This window comes from Astyanax mexicanus, chromosome 8, assembly GCF_023375975.1.
Source record: "Astyanax mexicanus isolate ESR-SI-001 chromosome 8, AstMex3_surface, whole genome shotgun sequence".
NCBI classification, from domain to species: domain Eukaryota; kingdom Metazoa; phylum Chordata; class Actinopteri; order Characiformes; family Acestrorhamphidae; genus Astyanax; species Astyanax mexicanus.
The window spans coordinates 44,720,217-44,742,451 of NC_064415.1; the positions used below are offsets into that span (position 1 = coordinate 44,720,217).

General features: G+C 41.1%; 1 protein-coding gene across 5 annotated transcripts; it reads right to left on the reverse strand.

Moving 5' to 3' along the window:
* Positions 1-430: 430 nt before the first annotated feature.
* Positions 431-21,520, reverse strand: arhgef18a (rho/rac guanine nucleotide exchange factor (GEF) 18a). 5 transcript variants are annotated; one of them, XM_049482890.1, is made up of 20 exons: positions 21,406-21,489; positions 16,751-16,816; positions 16,525-16,631; positions 15,909-16,049; positions 13,367-13,617; positions 12,381-12,506; positions 12,085-12,202; positions 11,754-11,996; positions 10,122-10,198; positions 9,812-9,990; positions 7,856-7,935; positions 6,696-6,857; positions 5,496-5,618; positions 5,242-5,339; positions 5,081-5,152; positions 4,750-4,797; positions 3,237-3,698; positions 2,421-2,712; positions 1,746-1,844; positions 431-1,323 (listed from the first exon to the last, which is right to left on the reverse strand). In XM_049482890.1, the coding sequence occupies exons 3-20, from the start codon at positions 16,613-16,615 to the stop codon at positions 1,145-1,147; spliced, it is 2,841 nt and encodes a 946-aa protein (XP_049338847.1). In that variant the 5' UTR covers positions 16,616-16,631; positions 16,751-16,816; positions 21,406-21,489; the 3' UTR covers positions 431-1,144. The 5 variants fall into 5 exon arrangements, with proteins under 5 accessions (XP_049338847.1, XP_049338844.1, XP_049338846.1 ...); XM_049482887.1 differs by having other exon boundaries at positions 16,734-16,816; XM_049482889.1 differs by lacking the exon at positions 21,406-21,489 and adding an exon at positions 18,553-18,659 and having other exon boundaries at positions 16,734-16,816.
* Between the last annotated feature and the right edge of the window lie 715 nt (positions 21,521-22,235).

A 22,235-nucleotide genomic window follows, 5' to 3' on the forward strand; every position in this document is an offset into this window, starting at 1 on the left:
CTCACTGCCAATATTTACTCTTGTTTTATTTCTTCTTTGGTCACTGAACTTTTTTAGACATGCTGAGGGTTTTTAGGCTGTTTAACATCTGAGGTTTAACTGAACCAGCCCTGCTTGTTAGCTTCTGTGCTGTAACACCGATCATTCACTGTTGTGTAAGTACTGGCCACCTTGGGGTGGGGTAAGTGTTGGGGAATGAGCAGCAGGTGGAGACAGAGGACAAAACAGACACAAAACTCCTGGACGGACTGCACACTTAAAATAGAAACGTACTGCTGAAGCCCTGCTGCTTCCTGATCATTTTATCATTTACTACTGAAAATATAATCCTTATTGGTCTTTTTAAAATATGCTACATATTCTCACACATTTTGAGGCCTATAGAAAACATCCTTTTTCATTAAGTGGAAACATTAAAATGTAACACGAATGATTTTCTCTTGTTTATTTTTCCAGACCACAGAATCACAGGCAAATGTTGGTAATTGTTTGTAATAAAACCAGCACTAAAACCTTCATATACAACAGTGACACAAACTACATTAACTCCCTCGATCAGCTCAGAAATTAATGCAATCAGTTTAATAAAGTCCAGAAAACCCCAGAAAGCTCAGTAGCAGAATACCTGATTTTTAACACATTGAGGCAGTAGTCCAGTTTTTTTCATCAACCCATAATAAAGACTCTTTTCTTGAGGCCTGATTAGTGATATTTTACATAAACTCGCCCAAATCCGGCCAATGCAGACGCCAGGCTTATTTTAAAAGGCCAGAGGATTTCAAAATAAAAGCACAATCTGGTAAAAAAAAAAAGAAGGAAATACTTTATCTTATATGCAGCTAATATGCAAAAAACTAATGACTGCTTCAATTACTTTTTGTGGCGAATTCCTTTACAGTACCTAAACCTGAATAACTTTATATACAAATAATACACTTATTTACAACAGCAGATCTCTGCACAATCTTAACCTGTCCACACAGAGCTACAGAGGCCTCCAGAGAGAACTGCAGGGGTGTCCAGTTCTCAGTGCACTGCAGTAATGTTTTAAAGCTCCGCCCTCTTTAATCCTGCCTGCAAAACAGCAGAATAAGGATTGATTATGTGAAGGCTAGGCCTGCGAGTGCCGTGCTGTTCAGTTCAGTTAACAGTAGTAAATGTCCTCTCTGTTGCTGCTGCTGCTGTCCTTTTTTTTACAGTGATCCGGCTGATGAGGGGCTGACCCGTGGCTGGGCTTTCGGACGGAGTGTGTATTGGAGGAGTGTGTGCTGGAGTGTAAGGGGGGCTTTGTGTTAAGCACAAGTCCTGGAGGGATGTACAGATCTGTAGTGGGGAAAAAAAAGCACAATTATTACACGTTTAAAGTGTAGAGCAAGACTGATGGAAACTTTACCATGTTCATTTTTAAGTGTGTATTAATTAAAATAAATGGAATCATTCTATAGACACACATACAAACGCATTGAGACATCTGCTCATTGTGTACATTAATACCCCTGAATTCTGGGGGGGGGGGGGGGGGGGAGGGGGGGAGTGGGGGGGTAGCTCAAATGCTCCATAAAAATCATTTTCTATTGGAACTAGTTTCTACATGGGTGTGTTAATGTAAACCCTCACACACACATTATATATATATATATATATATATATATATATATATATATATATTTAATACATTAAAGAAATAGAATAAAACAGGCTAAGGAAGGTTTATGGTCGTAAAGGACGCATGGTTCTAGCGTTACCTGCTGGAAGTGAGCGGGGGCTGGTGGGTCTCCTGGCTTTCAGACTGCCTCCCTCTTTCCCCGGTTTAATAGGAATCAAATAAGATACTTCTATAGAAGCTGAAACAAAGAAAAGGATTATTACAGCATCTCTGGTCAGCATCGACTGACCTTTGAGTAATGTTTTAATTATTCACAAGAGTGAGTGTGTACACATGCACTTCTTTATCCAGTTATCTGATTATTTAAGTAGTCATTTAAAAACAACAATTTTCAAGATGCAATGAAGAGTGCTGGACTATTGCTCAGTGCAAGTAAACTCTTTCCTGTAGTATTCTCAGATTTCTCAGTCTGTGGATGCATAAAAACAGACCGTTGTATCACACACACACACACAAAAAAATGTAAACACTTCAGGAGCCACACTGAAACTGAATAATTAAAATCATTTTTAACTGCACGTTCATATTGTATCTTAATGTGTTAATAACAAACACAGGGTGAATGTTGGGCTTCATGTTTAAATCATGTTTTATTCTGAGAGATTCTTTGCTGGTTGCAAAGCAAGCTGACAAACTCTTACAGTAATCAGATTAATTAAATGTATACAAATGTGAATGCGTGTGATATGCTGTGGGTGTGACAGGAATCACGTGTGTACGAGTGAGAGTGAGTGTGTGCCTGTGTGTCACTGACCTGCACTGTTGGTGCGCTGGTGGCTCTTGCCCCTGCTGCTGCTTTTCTCCCGGCCCTTATTGGCGGCCAGTTTGGTGGGGATCTGCTGCTGAACAGAGCTGGGTTTGATGGACTCGTTGGTGGTGCTGACGAGCTGGATGGGGACGTCCTGTTTGATTGGAGACACCATTATGCTCTCTTTGCGTGGGGGCACCTGAGGGGGGCGCTCTTGGAAGTTGGTTGAGGACACGCTGGGCCTGACATGATGTTCAGGGCTGGGGTAGATGTTGTCTACAGGGTAGAGTGGAGGGGCCTGGTGGGGAGAGTAGATGGCTGGTATATATTGTGCACACAATGCTAATAAACCATCAACACTCTCACACACATATGGAATACACAAAATCAACCACCTAGCAACACACACCCCTGTTGAAAAGCACTGCCAAAAAGAAAAAGAATAGGGGACCGGAGCAGATAACCATGAACCATGCCTAATGCCAGGTCAGCAATAGAGGGCTTTAAAGCCAACTAACATAGTTCTACTGCTCCACAGCTCTTTGTCCTGATTATCTGATTTCAGAAGAAATGACTGATGAGCAGGTGTCTCAATACTTTTGTCCATGTAGTGTACCATAGCAACCACCAAGAAATGTCCAGAAACACTAGAGACACTGCAACTCACCACCTACCAATGCCTTAAACACCTGAGATAAATGAGCAAAATCACACAGCAACACCCCAGAAACCACCTGAAACAGCCTGTTGTAACTACTTGTACAAGTAGTAAGCATCTCAATAGCAAGGACTATAGCTGTCACAGCAGCCACTTGTGTGTACCTGAGGGGGCTCCAGGTGGAAGGAGGGTCCAGGGTTAGCGATGTTGGGTTTGTTTAACTTTTTCTGCTGCTGCTCCAGCTGCTCCCTCTGCTTTTCCACAGTGCGAGCGCTTTCCCGTAGTCGCTCCAGGTCCTGCTGATACTCCTGCCGGCTTTGGTGCAGGGCGTCGCGCTGCTCTGCCAGCAGTGCCTCCTGCCTTGCGCACTCTTCCTCCCTCTGTCTGAGCTGCTGCTGAAGTGCCTGGTGCTCCAGCTGGTGGCGCTGGTGCTCCAGCTCCCACTCAGCCTGCTCCTGCTTCTGCTGGTTGTAGACCTTCTGCAGGTGCAGTAGCTCCTCACGCTGCTTCTCCAGGTGACGCTGCTTCTCCTGCACCAGGAGGCTGTCTCCACGGTTACGGGACGGGCGCTCGGCCAGCGCTGCGCGGAGGACCCCAACCTCGCTGTCCTGCTGAGCCATTGCAACCTGAGGACGCACGCACACGAGCACACACACACACACACATATTTATCAGTAGCAAGAAAGCCTTTAGTGAGCAGTTCACTGTAATCATTACCCATGTTGATGCCCTATATACTGATGAAGCTCGATTGGCTTTAATATGAAGCTGGCCCCCTTTTGGGACTATTCTGCTCAGCACTTGGACACCACGCTATGTAGTTCATAAACATTTCCACTTTTCATTTATACCGCTCAGTTATTGGTGGAACATCCAAGAGGAACGAAACTGACTTGTTGCAATGGTGGCATCCTATTAAAGTACCACACTGGGTTTCAGCGAGCACTTTAGAACTGGAAGCTCTGCACAGGTTCTAGCAGGAGCTTAAAGCACGTCACTCTTACCTCAGCCAATCACCAGCTTCCACCTATCCTTTTAGGAGCCCTCTCACACATATTCTCCACTGCTTACAGTGCTGATATATGTTTTGTCCATATGTTGGACCAAAGGCAAAGTAGATTTTTCTACTGGAAGCCCTGTTTGTTTGGTAAGTGTAATGTTCAACAGTAAAAGTGCAGTTCATGTGTTTTATTAGCAAACAAGTTAGATCCATCAAATTACAGTATTGAAGCTCAGCTCTGTTTATTGCAGAGAGGAACTGAATTTAATACAGTCCTGTACACTGCATTTGACTCTCTTTTAGCAGCTTAATACAAAGATTAAAAGAAAAAGAAAATGGTTGAATTGTATTTGGTCACACACAGATACTACCATTAACCAGTTCTAACCAGTTTTTCACCTGCAGCTGCTGTGGCCGTGTGTGCGTCACCAGCGGGCCTGCAGCAGACATGTGCAGCACCCTCCATGATCTTTGTTCGCAAAGCCAAGCCAAAGAAAGAAGGCTGAACTACTTAGGATAAACTGGTGGACTTAAATCTAAATCACAAAAACAGGCAGCTTGTGCATTTCAATTTAGTTAGCTGTATAAACTTAATGGGTTTTCTAACAATTTGAAATCATAAAGAAGAAGAGTGAAAAGGACACTCACTCACAAATCTACTTGCTTATCTGCTTTACCTGCAAACTGTAGAGCTTCTGGGTCAGACTGGCCACTGTGTCCAACAGCTGTGGGGAAAGCAGACAAAGATATCAGGAAGAGATTTTTTTTAACTCAGCATCAGCTCACAGTAGCAGTAACAGCATGGTATAGAATGTACACCATTCTATTTTCCAAAATTAAAGTAATATCCTGGCCATGTTCTGATGTTTCTGCATGATGGTGTTATGAATCACTAATGACAGCATCCAATTCTGGTGTGTTTTCTTGTGCCACAATAGTGCTTACAGTTTTACTGCATCATTAAGTCATATGTGGGTTTTATGATCCTGGTCAGGTGTAGGTTCTCACCTGGGTATTAAAGGAATAAGGAGGAGGTGGAGGAAGAGGAGAGTTCCACACAGCGTCTGTCTCATCATCAGCCTAATAGCCATATAGAAAACAACCCACACATTAGCTGCAGCAGAGATCTGATAACATTAATTAAAAAGTGAAGTAGCAGGAGGAGTTACAGAAAGCTCCAGGCTGTCCAGAAAGAGCTCTCTCAGATGTGGATCAGAGTTGGGTCTCTGGTTCCTGTCTCTAGAACCATCCTGCAGCCCGCGCCCATCTATTACAAACACCCCAGAGACAAAAACACCTTACACAATATGTCGTACACAGAAAGGAAGCAAATGTTTCAGCACACCGTCAGGATTTGAAGAGGGGTACCCAAACTTTTGCAAACAACACTGCAGTCTATATTATTCTATAGTTATACATTTACTTTTAGTCAAGTCTGTGATGGTGGTGGCTTTTCTGAATGGCAGCCCTGTGTCCACGCTGTCCGTAGCCAGGGGAGGAGGAACGTCACTCTCACCAGCTACCAGCAGATTCTGCAGACTCTCCGCTGAGGATAGACAGAGAACTTAAAATATTAAATATGTTAATAAATATATTAATAATAACATTTATAAAACAATAATTAGCTGTAAATAAGACACCGATCCTATGTTACATAACATGGACCCATGGCCACCCTATTCACACATGTATAATGCCCACATTAAAGACAGTTTGGATCAGCCATGATTTCTTAACATAAGGTCACTGTGTTTAATCCTGAGCTTGGGCTAGAGGATTTAAAAGCCCATTGGGTTGTGGGGTTCTCTGGATGATGGAACTTTTGCATGAGTTGGAGTGGCAGAACTAATCATCAAACATCAAAACCTGACCTCACTGATGCTCTCGCTCATGCAGTGCTGAATGCTATTAAATTCACGTCAGACCAATGTTCGAAATTTCAGGCAACCTTTTTGAAAATTGTTAAACCTTAAACAACAGCATGTAGTTATTCAACAGCATCATGGTTTAGATCAGGGGTCATTAATAGGCGGACCGCGAACCGGGTCCGGACCCAGACGTTGTCCAATGTGGACACAAACCAATAAACAGAGAAGGGGTTCATTTAAAGCGGTCTTTACAATTCTTTAAGGTCTTTTTACGGTTCTTTACGGTCTTCTTGTCATTACGGGTTTACGTGCTTTGTGGCGCAGTACACTCAAAGGCCAATCACGTGTGGTATAAAATCATCAAAAGCTCTCCTCATCCAATCAGATCTGTGCAGACTGCTGCCCCGGCTAGTGAATTGGGACACGGCCAGGAAAAAAACGCCATTATATAAAGATAGGGAGCCCTACAACTGGTGGAAAAACGAGAACGGGCGAAAACTAAAGACACGCCGAGCGCGAGAGAGAGACAGGGGAGGAATATACACAAAATCAGAGAGGTATTTTATTATTATTATATATATTTTTCATCATAGTTCAAACAACCTCACGGGTCAGATGTTTTATAGGGTATAGCACTGAATCATAACACAAGTTAAAATGTCCTTGGACTGACAAAATTTTCTCCAACTGGACCATACTGATGTCTAATTAGATACCACTGATTTCGAGTGTGTTTTTCTGTCAGTCTGTCTTACCATCTGTTATTGCCCCCTGCAGGAGGTCAGTGGTGCTGCACTTTGGCAGTAGGCGCTTGGGCAGAGATGAACTGTCCGTCAGGGTCTCAGACATTACACTGAAGAGTCTCAGCCTGTCCTGCAGCAACCCTTCCAACTGAGAATCAATCACAAACAGATTCTCTACACAAACACACACACACGCGCGCGCACACACACACACACACACACACACACACACACACACAGACACACAGACAGAGAGAGAGACACACACAGACGCACACAGACACACACACACAGTCACAGACACAGTCACAGACACACAGACACAGACACAGTCACAGACACAGTCACAGACACAGACACACACAAATATTAAACTCTGATTGCAGAACTTATCCTTTATAATTAAAAGTTAAATTAAGTTAAAGCTCATTTATAAACTCAGCTTTACGGTTCATTATTGTTATTCCCACTTCAAGCTGGAATGCAACATTTGTGAAGCTGCATGAATTCTCCACAGCTGTGTAATGCCGTCATAACTGAGTAAAATCCTGTTATATTCTGAAGCATGATCTAGATAGATCACAAAGGAAATTAAGGATCTATATAGAGATTTACACATTAACTGTAGGGGAACCCCAAAAGTAAACAAATACCATTTCTCACACAATACTGCTCTAAAGTGAAAGTTTGTGTCTGCCATTTTACCTCAGTTTTCACACCTATAGATGGTTTGCTCTTATCTGAATTAGTGCCTGAGTTTGTACGTACTTTCTTCTTAGTTTAGTTTAATTTCACACAGGAAAAAATGCAAGTTCATCACAACAAACCATGTGAGCACATTCACTCCTTTTATTGAACAGATCTGTTGGGGCAGGAGCAAGAAAGTAAATACAGGAAGAAGGACATACTAGTTTAGATTTCTGTGCAGTTTAACACGAAGTAACAGATGACATTTAAACATAATATACCAGAGTAAACTGCACCTGCAGAATGCCAAATTGGTCATTTAGCTCAAACTTGCTACAGTATAGCTGATAGTTGTGTAAGATTGAGGTCAGATGAAATGCTTGAGTGTGATTCAGATGAAAACAAACCAGACTAAAATATTCAGGTGTGGAGACGCCCTAAATCTATGTGTATAATTAAAACCCCCTTCTGTAACAGCTCCTTACCGTGATAGCTCCTGAGCCTCTCAGAGAAGTCATAATGATTTGAGAGGTCCTCCTCATTCTCTTCAATTACATGTGAGAAACTGCAGGACAAAAGTGAGAAAAGTACAAAGAGTCAGAAAACTGATTACACTGAAAATCTCGGATTCTATTATCTTAAAAATAAAGCTGCTACAAACGTTTTTTTTTTCAGCAACGCCACAGAAGGACCACGTTTATTATCAAAATTAAGCATGGTTGGTTGTTGTTGTTGTTGGGACCAGGTGGTCAGTGGGGCTAGGTACAACCTTAGCCAGCATGTAGGGGAATTGAGAATTGAGTTTCGTTCATGTAGTGCAAATATGTAGAGTGTGTGGTTGTTGTTGTAGTGTGTGGAGTTCACATGAAAGTGGGGTCATTGCGCATGCATTAGCAGGGTCAGTGGGGCTAGATACGACCTTAGGTCACCAGAAAAGCCAGCATGGTTCTACAGGTATGAAGTTGGTTAGATTATTATTATATCCTCTCACATATAAGATGTGAGAGGATGAAGTCTCAGAGGCAGACCTCACCGGTGAGGCCTCTGGAGGTGTTTGGGGTAAATTGAATAAATCCCTGACAATGAGAAGAGTATACCTGATGACCCCTATTATGAGCCTCAGAGTTAGTTCTGTTACACATGTTCAATGTAGAGACTCAGAAAAGTACAAGTGCTTTATCAAAAAATGATTGAAGTGTTCCTTAAGCACCATACTAAAGTAGAATTACTAAAGTATACAACATTTTTCTACTCAAGTATTTCAAGTAGTTTATTACAAGATTTCTACTTAAGAACTGAAAGTAAAAGTACACTATAGAGAAATATAAGGTGCACTAAAAATTCTTTAATTTTCCCCAAACATTGTCAGTGAGTTTTATAATCCAGTGCACCTTATGAGTACATTTTACTAGTCAGGTTACCCTAAGCTACTCTCAGGTTTCTAGTCAGACCTGCTAAATTAGGAGGAAAACATGGCGACACCCCTTATGTATTAAAATTGATCAGAAACTATATAGTGTGAAAAATACAGTACAAGTATTGTGTTGTGTACTTATTACAGATAGAAGTCAAAAGTTTAAAAATAACTTGTTTATATTATTTCAGGTGTTTAGGCTTAGGTTTACATGAAGTCTTAAATTAACTCTCTAAACAAACTTACCCAAAAGAGAGGCTAAACAGCAAGCCGTTAGGACATTTTAACAAATTCAGCATAAAAGGTCACTAGTTGGTCTATCACTATGGTAAAATCAACTAAAGCCATCAAAGGCCAAAGAATCAGAGAACCTAAAAACATTGAGCTTATCTCTTTCTAAACAACAACAGATCAACTATATTCTGCCACCTTTAAAGCATCCCTCTCTTCTCTTCCCCACTTCAAAACAAAACATGGACACTAAGTACGGCCAGGGGTCTTCTACCTCACCTTCAAAACCACAATCACTCAAAGTTGCAGGTGGTGTTTCTGGTTCTTCCAACTCAAAACAAACTAATAAAGCTCCAGTGTTCTCAATGCAGACAGAAAGAATGGGAGCAGCGGGGTCTTCTTCTAAGATCAGCTTCATGACTTCATTTATTCAATGATGAGGAGCTTTATCAAACCTGGTGACAGTGCAGAGCATCCACCGCTCTGGCTTTAGTCATAAAGCTGGTTTGGAATGAAATAACCCTGGTTTTTAATCACAGTTTTCATGCATCCTGGGATGTTCTCCTCCACCAGTCTTACACACTGCTTTTGGATAACTTTATGCTGCTTTACTCCTGGTGCAAAAATTCAAGCAGTTCAGCTTGGTTTGATGGCTTTTGATTATATAACCTTGATTATATTACAGTTTTTTTTTTATTTGGTAAAATCAAAGAAACTTGCAATTTTAAGTTGAAAATGGTCAAATCCAGATTTTAATCTAGTTATAAATTTGTCCAGAATGAACTCGGCCACTCACTTCTCAATGGTCTGCCAGATTTCCTGACACCAGCTGGTGCGCTCCTCTACACTGGAGACAATGAACTCGTACAGTTCAGCCTTCTCATCAGACGTGGAGATCAGATACATTACTCGGTCACTGTGGGCCGCCTCTCTTACTATCAGCCTCTGCAGAGAGAGCACTGCTGGCTTTCCATCCTGAAAAACACATACACATTACACACATTCACAAACAGTGCAAACTGAAATAACAGACTAAAACACACTGCATATCAAGAGGAGCTGTACACCCCTGCCAGCATCTGATTGAACGAATGGTATGTACTCACCAGATTGGCAAAGATCAGCTTCTGATCCTTCTCCTGAAGCAGCACCAGCAGATTGGACATCAGCACCACAAGCACATCTGAGAGTGGACGACAGAATTGACACATTATTATTGATCAGTGTTTTTTTTAAGATGGTCTTAAAGCTAAAATATATCAAAGATCTTTGATTAGGCCTGGACAGTAATTCGATATCAGTATTTATCACCATAAGAAAATGTTACAATAACGGTGATATCTTTTTTGTGCTATATTGATATGTATTATTTACAGAATCTGTCACAGACAGGCGTTTTTACTGCAGTCAGTTCACTGAACACAACCAGCCTCCGTAGCCGGGCTACGTCAGTGCGTGGTGACGTAATCACACAGGAACACAGACAGTTAGGCTAGGCTTGGGTCGGCTACGCTCCTAAAATGTCCCACGCGGGAGCCGAGCAGAGCCTAACCTAGCCTCGGGTCGGGTCAGCTCCGCTCCGGCGCGGGACATTTTAGATGCAGAATGAGTGCCTCTTCCACAAGTGATTAATTAAAGGTGGGAGGACTGATTCAGTGGTGAGGATTTGGGTCGGCTTTCAAAGGTCTGATAAACTTCAGACTTCAGCTTGCTGACTAGCAGCGGTAATAACGTTACATCTAATCTGTTCCACCACCTCAAGCAGTTCCACTACATACAATATTTTCCTTATTCTGACTGAAGTGATTTTGTAGTTAATGTTGTAACTGAGTTATTTATAATTGATCTGTTAAATATGTTTACGAAAGAATAAGAAGCTCTGCCTCTGTTGTAATTTAAAGTTATTTATATTGGTAATAGGTATATAGGTTTATGTTTAACAGGGATGTCATGCTTTTATTTTGCTATATGCAAATAAAAGTGAGCATTGATTTTTTTTTCTAAAATAATATATACAGGGTTCACACACCTTTTACAATGTAAAATTCAAGCACTTTCAAGGCCCATTTTCATTATTATGATTCAAAATGTTTTTCAAAATGTCTGTACAGTTTGCTTGCTATCCAACTTGATTGGGTCAATAATGAATCTATGACACAAAAGATTACTAGGCAAGTTCCTAATAATGTAAAAAAGAACAATTACCCTTGAGGTAAAGCTTTTTAACAGTGCTGTGCAAATAAAAAAAACTTGAATTAACAAAACAGCAGGTGAAAAAAAAGTACCTGCGAGTCTTAACATTTTGAAAGAAACTGGAATCTGTTATCACACATACGTGGAGGTGCGAGCGAAGCCTTTTTTATGCTCTGCAATAATTTCTTTAAGCGAACTTATTTAGTCAGACAGTTATTTGTTGTAAAGTAAATGTAGTTACATTTTCAAGCACTTTCTGCAAAATTCTAGAACTTTCCAGGCCTGGAAAACAGAACGTTAAAATTCAAGCCTTTTCCAGGATTTCCAGCACCCATACGAACCCTGTATGTAGTTTTTGTGAGAGGAGATTTCAAAGACTTAAATTAAAATTTCAGACAGTAGTAGGTACAGATTTCCATTGAAGGATTCATAGCAGTTTTTCTGAGGCCTTCAAAGTATTTATATCGATATTGAAATTCTGTAGTATCGGTCGTATTAGGGAAATATATTGCATCATTATTTTTGGCCATATCGTCCAGCACTACCTTTGGCTCTGTTCTGAGCTCTCCAGCTCAGTACACCTTCACGAAGCAGCTTCCGACCATGCTGGAGGAGCTCCTCCCGGCGAATGTGCAGTCCGGTACTCATCCTGCCCAGCGATTTGGGCTCCAGCCGGGCGATCAGCTCCCGCAGCTTCTCGTAGTGGTGCACCTGCTCATCCACCAGAGATATGGTTTCCTTGAGGCACTTTAAAGCCAACGTTAGATCCTTGTGCTCCTCTGTTCCATCTTAAGACAGGAGAAGACAGAAACAATGAATTAATTTCTGTGTTGTGTGTGTTTTACATAGACACAGACAAACATATTAATGATTTGCCTTCAGTGTTCTTAATGAGTCTCTCCACCAGAACCGGGTACTTGGTGATGCGCTGCGTTACAAGGAGAATCCCCTCCGGCACTCCTAGTCTCCTTACAATCGCCATCTGACCAATTTTCTATTAAAAGAAAATGCTGTTTATGCTATTTGCTATTTAACCCTTTTCAACAACACTTTGCAGCAAAAGGTAGATTAGAACTACTGTCACTACAGTTACAGTAAACGCTATAGGCATCAACACTGCTACACAAGCATCAGACGAGAATGCTGAGCACTAGCAAGGCTGCACCACTCACCCTCATTAAATTCTGGAACTTCTTATTGTTCTGCAGCAGATCTTTGTAGTAGTTCATTGCATCAGTGTGACAACTGCAGAACACACCATAACCATCCAGCAGCCTGCTCCTCAGCTCACCTGAAAACTACACACACGCACACACACACACACACGATACGATATAATATGATAAACTGCCCACAATATCACAACTCTCAATATATTCCAATACAATTTTCTACAATACTTCACAGCATCTGTGTTACTAAAGAGGATTAAATACTCCTAATTTTTGGTGCCAGTTTTGACATCAATATTCTTTACTGTAGGTGAAGTAATGAAGTAGTTTTTTTTTAAGTATAGACATTTGATGCCATGTATGGATAATGCGTCACAAAGCCAAACAAAAAAACGTTAAATTGCAATATCAATATGTTGTCCCACCCCTACTCAGGATTGACACGGCCATACTGCAAGATGACAATGCCAGGATTCATAAGGCTGGAATTGTGAAAGAGTGATTCTGGGAGCATGAGATCATCATTTTTCACACATGGATTGAGAGAGTTCACCACAGAGTCCAGATCTTAACCTCATTGAGAATCTTTGGGATGTGCTGGAGAAGGCTTTGTCCATCATCTATGCTGCAAGATCTTGGTGAAAAATTAATGCAACACTGGATTGAAACCAATCTTGTAACACTGCAGAAGCTTATTGAAACAATGCCACAGTGAATATGTGCTGCAATCAAAGATAAAGGCGATCAAACCAAATACTAGTGTGTGACTTTTTTTTGGTGGTGACTTTTTTTTTGGGCCAGGCAGTTTATACATGTTATTTCGCATCAAAAGAGGGTTTTAAAAAAAAAAAAAACTGAGGGTAAATAGACAGTGATACAGCGGCTATTTTTGAGATTAGATTCTGTATGTAGAAGATTTTGAACTTTGTTATACGCTTATTAAAACATTTCTGTGTATGCTCTTTAACCTAAATGGGTGGTGGTACCTGAGCCAGGAGGATATCTCCTATCTTATTTATGGTGTAGTTCTGCTTGCTGTCCGGTTCAAGGCAGTCCTGGCGGCGCTGCTTGAGTCGGTTAAGGAACTGCTGATGTTCCCTCAGTAAGTGTTCCAGACGTGGGAACAGTCGCTCGAGCTGAACCTCCTCCTTCTGCAGAGAGCATCGCACCTCGTAGGCATACACACCCAGCAGCAGCTTCAGCGTCCGCACGTGATTTATCTCCGTCTGGATCAGCTCTAAACACCAACCACAGCAGCATCCTTGATAAGTGTACTTTAAAATGCAGCTCACAAATCAGTGCTCTTTTGAAACATTTTTAATAAAGTTTCAGACCTTTTAGTTTAAATAAATGACGATGATATACATGCATTAATGCGATTTTCATTTCAGCTTTCTTCTTTTCAAAGATAACCACGATCATGATTTGTGTCAGACATGGATGGAATTTTACTCACAGTTCAGTGAGCACACACAAGCAGTAAGACAGTGAGGAGATATGGGCCTTGCTCAAGGGCCAACAGTGGCAGCTTAGTGTACCTGGATACTGAACCCACATTTCTGTCCTCAAAAAAAAATATATGCAAATCAATATCAAAACCTAGCTCCACTTGGGACAGCTTGGGAATGCCCACACCTGTATATGCTGTGAGGTGCTATCTTGTGAGTGGGACTAATCTCTGGTCAGCATGCTCATAGAGAGTTGGAGTGAGGCCTGATAGTTGGTGCCAGGTGGATGGGACATTCCATTTCTAAAGTTGTGCGAACATTTAACACTTCCTGATCCACTGTGTCACATGTGTGCTATTTAAAAAGGCATTACCACCCACTGTAGACAGCACAGTGAATTGAAATTACCATGACTGGCGACAACTGGCTAGAACAGTCCATGCAAACAGACAAAAATCTCTGGCTGAATTCACCTCGACATTTAACGCACAATGCAAAAAAAAAAATCTTAGAAGGTGAAATTAGCTCATTTTAAAGCAATTAATCCTATGTTTATCTCTGATAATTTGTCTTACTATGCAAGTATAAAACTATTTTACGTATTTCAGGAATAATTATCTGAATGTTCACCTTATTTTAAGCATTTTGAACCCAAAATGTCACAAAAAGTCACTGGTCATGTAGGGCTGGGAGGTTAATATAATTATGTGATTAATCAAGTTACAGTTTTAATGCAATTTTCAAAATGGGATAATGGAGATTACCTTACATAATCATAATCATTGTACATATACACCATACTATTTACATTTTAGAGCTACTGAGCTCTGGCCATTTATCAGTGTCCAAATTATAAGGTAGAATATGGTCATGATTTAGACGCACTTTTATCTCCCACAATGCACTTGTAATTTAAAGTAAACAGACAGGGGAAAACATGAATCTGATGGTGTTTGCTTACATAAGCAGTGACAGAAATTCACAGCATCCAGTGAATCTTAGCTAATATTTCCTGTGCAATTCATAAATGGGAGGTTTATGTTTTAAAATAAAATAGCATTGTTTTATTAACAGCACAGTTCACATAGAAGATGAGTTAAAATTTTATTAAAGTTATTTAAACACAGCTCAGCCACTGACATATTTATATACGATTCATTCTGATGTTAAAGACGGATTGCCTGAATTCACTTGTATTTCTACCACTACTTAGTAAAGTAAACAGTCCCTCCCAATATAGCACAATGCTAATGAGGAAGAATGGATCCATTGTACAGCCACACTGTTATGGTACATAATCTTCAGGGGATTTTTTACAGAACCTTCTGGAATGTTTTACCCTGTGCTAGTTTGTGTCATCCTCTCTCCTTTAGATTAGTACTAAGGTCTCCCCCTTGTGGAGATTGTTAATTCTGAATATCAGTGACTATCAGCACGCCACAGGTATAATCTGAATAACCAATAAATCTGTAGATTTCTCCTGATTTGAAAGTCAGAATTGTTCACACTGGTTAATTAAATCAGACGTCTGAGTTTTGAGAAGATGGTTGGTTCTAAAACCTGTTCACATCATTAAAAGGTGGAGGAATACATGCAAAAGAAAATAGTCCCTAAAGAAAATGTACTTTTTTTCCAGACACGTAGGTTTACTGGTGGATTTGGATGGTAAATTAAATATTTTAGGTCTAAAATTTAAAAGAGAAGATTTTGGATTTTCAATGTTGATAGTTCAGTGAGTTTAACATCCTAACAGCTCAGGAAGCTGAACTGCATTAATTCAAGGTCATCCTGTTGAGATGGTTCATGTTTGGTTGCTTTAATAAGCCTCAATTTGGGAAAAAAGCTAAACACAGCAGTCGTCCTATTAGTTAACTTTTACACACCGCCTATTTATCATCACTAAACCACTGCAGAGAGTAGGCCTACCACAATAACTCTGGTCCATATTGTCAAACAAAATATTTAAATGATTCAATATATAGTCAATTTATGATAAAATAAACACTACAATAGCATAACAGCGCAATGTTAGCATTTCAAAGAGAAGTGTTAACGTTTACAGTTGGGTAAAGCCACTCACCATGTATGACATCCTGTCTCTTAATGGCATCTTTGGAATAAGCCTTTAGATACTGCTGATCTACGGCTAAACTCCACGTTGGAGACTCAAAGTCACGAGCGTCAGTCTCCAGATCCTCTCTCAAGATGGAGTACGGGTCATCTACACAAACACCATATACATAAAAACTCTGTAACATTTAAATAAAACATGATGCTCAATTTCAGCAAACCCCAGCTCACATCCTTTCTCTTCCCTAGTGTTTTACACTTACAGTCATGATCCCTCTCTCCATTCCTTACAATTAAATGAGAAATTGAGAAATGTTCTGATTGGCTAACCTGTTTGGAGGACTATTTAATACAGCACTCACACTAGAAACAATCCTTATAACTACAGCATGAATAGGTGGAGCTAAACTGCTGTAGGTTAAATGTGTGGATAAACTGCTGTAGGCTGAATGTGTGGGATAAACTGCTGTAAGCTGAATGTGTGGATAAACTGCTGTAGGTTGAATGTGTGGGATAAACTGCTGTAGGTTGAATGTGTGGATAAACTGCTGTAGACTGAATGTGTGGATAAACTGCTGTAGACTAATCAGGCTAATAGAAAAAAAAGTTTTTTGTTCACAATTTACCTTCAGTATTGGTGTTGTCAGCAGCACTAGGGTTCAGCGATACCAAATCTTCTGGCAGGACTTTTGGTCTGATCAGGTCGGGCTCATCCATCCTGTTGAGTTTGTCACTGTAAAAAATGAAACAGTTTGTTAACGTTAATGTGTACTCACACAACACTGTGAGCACACACTGCGTTTTAAAACATTGATTAAAATCAGTGAATATTGACCCTTTAAACCAGCTCACTTGCAGTACAAGGAGTTACTGGAGGAGTCCAGACACTTTCATATCTGACCACCAACACACTGTCAACTAAGAGGGAAGAAGTTAATTAGAGAGAGCTCACATGGACACAGTCAGGATTAACGAACATGTAATAATCTTTAAAACACAAAACTTTCAATTTAAAATATGTAAACTAGATAAGGATATTCTCACCTATTATTACTATATTCAATTTACTCACCCGTACAACACCTATTCAATAATCTTAATAAAACTACTGGAGCAGAATATAAGAATAAGTCCAGGACTTGGGACTTAGGGAGTGCCTTGTTCAAATCAGCACATCACTGGTTTTGAACACTGTTCGGTTGTTCCGAGAAAAAAAATAACTTTTCGATTTTAATTTCAGATTTTAGACTACAACACTTAAACTGCTGTCAGTACGATGTTCATTTTCTTCACTAGACTGGCAGAACCAAAGCCGCATGAGAACGAAAAGCCGCATGATGAGAAACAGACGCATAAGGAGGACAGTACATAATAGGCCAGGAGAAATGCCATTCAACTGGATAGAAGAATGAAGGAAATGTAAACAGATGAGAATAAACAGGTTTGACAGACCTGTAGAGCTGCAGACAAGTGATGTCAGCAGAGGCAGGTCTGTCTGTCCCACATTATGGAATCCAAAAGCTACCTACTCAATCAGTCCAATCATACTTTCATTAAGTATACAGAGTTTCAACAATCTAAACTAATTTCTTCTGACTGAACACCCACCGGACATTTAGAAAAGTTTTAACCCTCATGCAGTTCTGATTTTTTTTTTACCATGGTTTGTTTTTATGTTGTGATTGTTTCTTGTTGCACCATGGTTCCAGAGGAATGTAATTTCATTGCATTGCATACTTGTACTCAGCTGTAATGAAAATAAAAGCTTCTTTACTTGACTACTAGCGGAGCACACTAGTTTTATACACATTATTCCCAGTCCACAGATTTGAGGAATGTTATTAGCAGATAACAAAACAGTGTAGAGGATTGCATTGTGAAACAGGAGAACTTTAGGTAATATCTGTGGTTCTAGAGTATGGTTTCAGCATCGCCATCACAATGTAGCTGTGATATATTACCCAAATCTGCTGTCTCTACACACTTCTGAAAGTGGCAGCAGAATGCACCAGGAGATCCGTAAGGTCCTATAAGCACCAAGCCAACCATGCAGTATAACTGGAGAAGGAAATAGAACTCATCTAACAAGAAAGTGTAGACCACGATGGCCAGGAATTAGCAATGGCACACAGCAGGGGGTGCTACACTGTGCCTTTATGGTCCAATCCTCTGGACTCTCGCTTAAGTGTCTCAGGTGTACATGCTGTCCATTGCACCACATCAAACACGTCGTCTAAAAAACAGGCTCTTAAGTTAAACCATTAAACAGGGATCTCAAGACTTTATATGCAGCACTATTAACATATTCCTGCTAATTAGCCTAAACAGCCCCTCCCCAATGCAGCACAGTGCTAATGTAGGAGCATGGATCAGCAACGCCTCCATTAGTCTGGCCACACCTCCAGGTAAGGGTGGAGAAGTCACCAGCCTGAGAAGTAAATCAGCCTTGAGGTTATCAGTAAAAACAAGAAAAGCAGGCCAGTCAGTTTTCTCTCCTACACACACACACACACACACACACACACACACACAGCCAAATAACACTACCTCACACACCCAAATGCAACGGATATGAAATATGACACACTCCTGTTCAGTTTTAGCAGCTGTAAACAAACAAAAAAAGTAAACGGGCACTGAAGGAGTGAACTCACCCGCACCTCCCACCCTCTCTATCTTTTTTGCTCTCTCTATCTGCTGAAACAAACAGTCCAGCTCCTGTGAACAGCACACACTCTCTCCAGCTGCCTGACGTTTGTACACACACTCTCTGTAACTCATTTACCGGTTTGGTTACTCTGTCATCAAAAACTCTGTCAGACCAGCCCTGACTGTTTAAAGTGACAGTTTGACCAAATAACACAACACACATACATACATACATAATGTTAGCTAAATTAGCCTCAGATCAACAGTTAGCGCTGGGGTGAAGGAGTGAGTTAAGGGGTAAGAGTTAGCAGGAGTGAGGTTTAAGCATGAAAAGGTAAGAGTGAGCAGAATTAAGGATGTGCACATGAGCAGAAATAAAGGGGTGAGAGTAAACTGGAGTGAAAGAGTGAGTGAAGGGGTGAGCATTAAGGGGTAAGAGTAAGCAGTAAGTGAAGGGGGAGTGAGCAAAAATGAAAAGGTGGGAGTGAGCAAAGGTGAGGGGGTGAGAGTGAACATGACTGAAGTGAGAGTGAAATCAAGAGAAGAGGTAAAAGTGAGCAGGAGTGAAAGGGTTGGACTGTGAAAGTAAAGTAAAGTAAATGAAGTAAGACTACATGGAAGGAAAGGGGTGAGTGAGGGGTGAGAATAAGTGGTAGTGAATAGGTAAGTGAGAGCTAGAGTGAAGAGTAAGTGAAGGGCTGAAGAATTGAGAGTATGCAGAAGTGAAGAAGTGAAAAGGAGCAGGACCAAAGGAATAAGAGTAAGAGAAATTAAGGAGGTGAGAGTGAGCAGGATTAAGGAGGTAAGAGTAAGAGGGAGTGATGGGGTGAGAGTGAGCAGGATTAAGGAGGTAAGATTGAGCAGAATTGAATGAAATTGAATGGTGGGAATATGTGAAGGAATGATGATGGCCAGGATGAGGAGGTGAGAGTGAGCAGGATTGATGAAGTGACAGTAAGAGGGAGTGATGGGGTGAAAGTAAGCAGGATTGAGGAGATGAGAGTAAACAGGACTGAGGAGGTGAGAGTGAGCAGGACTGAGGAGGTGAGAGTGAGCAGGACTGAGGAGGTGAGAGTGAGCAGGACTGAGGAGGTGAGAGTAAGAGAGAGTGATAAGGTGAAAGTAAGCAGGATTGAGGAGATGAGAGTGAGCAGGATTGAGGAGGTGAGAGTGAGCAGGATTGAGGAGGTGAGAGTAAGAGAGCGTGATAAGGTGAAAGTGAGCAGGACTGAGGAGGTGAGAGTGATCAGGACTGAGGAGGTGAGAGTGAGCAGGACTGAGGAGGTGAGTGTAAGAGAGAGTGATAAGGTGAAAGTGAGCAGGATTGAGGAGATGAGAGTGAGCAGGCTTGAGGAGGTGAGAGTGAGCAGGATTGAGGAGGTGAGAGTGAGCAGGATTGAGGAGGTGAGAGTAAGAGAGAGTGATGGGGTGAGAGTGAGCAGAATTGAGTGAATGAGGAATATGTGAAGGGATGATGATAGGCGATAAAATATCGAAATCGTGACACCCCTAGTAAGCAGGATGGAGAAGGTGAGAGTAAGAGGAAGTGATGGGGTGAAAGTGAGCAGAATTGAGGAGGTGAGAGTAAGCAGGATGAATGGTGGGAATATGTAAAGGGATGATAATGGACAGGATTAGGAGGTGAGATTGAGCAGGATTTAGGAGGTGAGATTTAGCAGGACTGAGGTGTCAGCGAGCAGGATTGAATGAAACTGTGAATGGTGGAAATATATAAAGGGATGATGATAGGCAGGACTGAAGATGTAAGGGTGAGCTGAAAGTGATCAGTGAGAGTGAGGGATGATCCTGCAGTCAAATGGGGGTCAGATTTGAGGTAACAGAAGGATTTGAGTAATTAACTATGTTGTATCTAATATATAAGATGATCTGACGAATAGAAATGATGCAAAATCCTAATACATTAACTATATTCTTTATAAAAAGTTAGGATGATGTGTCAAAATGTTTATGGAGATCTCTTCTAATCTCTTGCACCCACTGCTCACACAGATGTACAAATGCACACATAACTTGTCTGTCAACAGAATGAGAAGCAGATAAACATGAATTTATTAGCTCTGAAGTTTTTTTAAATGACACTATTTCAATTGTAACACAATGTACTACTTTTCATTTATTTTTAGTCCATAATATTACTTTAAGCATAAATGGTTTATATAATAAAATGATTTTAGCTCATCGTTAGCTATTTCATTCACAGTAAATTAATGGAAGAAATCTTTAAGAAATCAGTGTAGTATGAGGTTGACAGTCTTCTTATGTGTCAGCCAGGGATCCTTTTTTTTTTTTTTAAGTAGTTAAATTAATTCAATTTAGATATTTAGATAATAAGTAAAGGACGATGCAAATAATTAATTAAACTGAAATATTTCTATTTCAAGTTTAAAAGTGTTAAAAACAGTAAAGTGTAGTGTTTTACGTCAGAGTTGAGTGAAACCACACACTGAAACCGAGAGTATGAGGGAGAAATAAGCAGCTGAAACTTCTTACTCCAATTCTCCGTTCCACCTTAACTGGGCAGAGGTTGTATTGTGGAGCATGGGCGCCAGAATGTAGCCGCTGCGCTATTTAAGGTGGAACGGAGAATTCGAGTATGAAGACAGAAAAAGCAGACAAATCAAACTTTCCAAACAAAAAATATATTAACTGAAAATATTACACAGAATCATCAGAAAACACACAGTTAAACCCGCCATAAAACAATTTATCCTCCTAACCCACCGCTGTATACACTCCTACACACTCCTACTCACCGGGGCTGAGTTTAATAAACAGCGCCCCGCTTTACTAAAGTTACCGGCGGCTCTGAGCTGATATATAACTGCTGCTCTACTCACCGCTCTATCAGCTCCTCCACCGTCAGACTGAAACTCTCCACATTTTAAACTGTTTTACTGCGTTTCTGCTCTGAAGGTGCTTGCACACTGCACGCGGTAGGTGCGGCGCGGTACGCTGACCCCCATAGGATTCAATAGTGTCTAGAGCGGTAGAGCGGTGCGTCGCTGCCGCGGAGCAGAGCGGAAAGCGGCGCGTTTCCCCGCCCATAACCACGCCTCCACCGCGCTACCGCTTACCGCGGGCAAAGTTCAACATGGTTCAACTTTGACCTCGCGGCAAGCGGTACCTCGGCAGAAAACGCATGACGTGAACTCACGCGACTAGAGAGAAACTGTAGTCCAAACAACAATAAACGTGCGCGAGAGACTAATAATAGCGATTAGTGAATCCCCTCAGCTGTACATCACTTCCCTACACTCATATAGAGATAACAGGAGGAAGAGAAGAATCAGAGCTTTGTTCTGAGGCTGAGAAACATATACAGATGCACAGAGGCTGTAGAGACTCAAAACTACAAAACACCGCTCACAGAGGTGATGGGTTTTAGAAAACTCCGCCTATTATCAGCAGGAGACGCTTGGCGTCAGCAGCAGCGCAACGCACCCGCAACTGACCAGCGTAGAGCAGAGCGGCAGCACAGCGGAATGCCGCGCGGCATACCGCGTTCAGTGTGCAAGCACCTTTAGTCACACAAAGCGCTTTTGTCTCTTTAACTTCACCCAGCGCACACGGCCACGCCCCCACAGCGGGTTCCCAGATTGCATAGGATGCCTTCCAATATGGAAGCTGTGTGGGCTGCCAAGTAATGTTTTGTTTTCTGTTTGTTTAA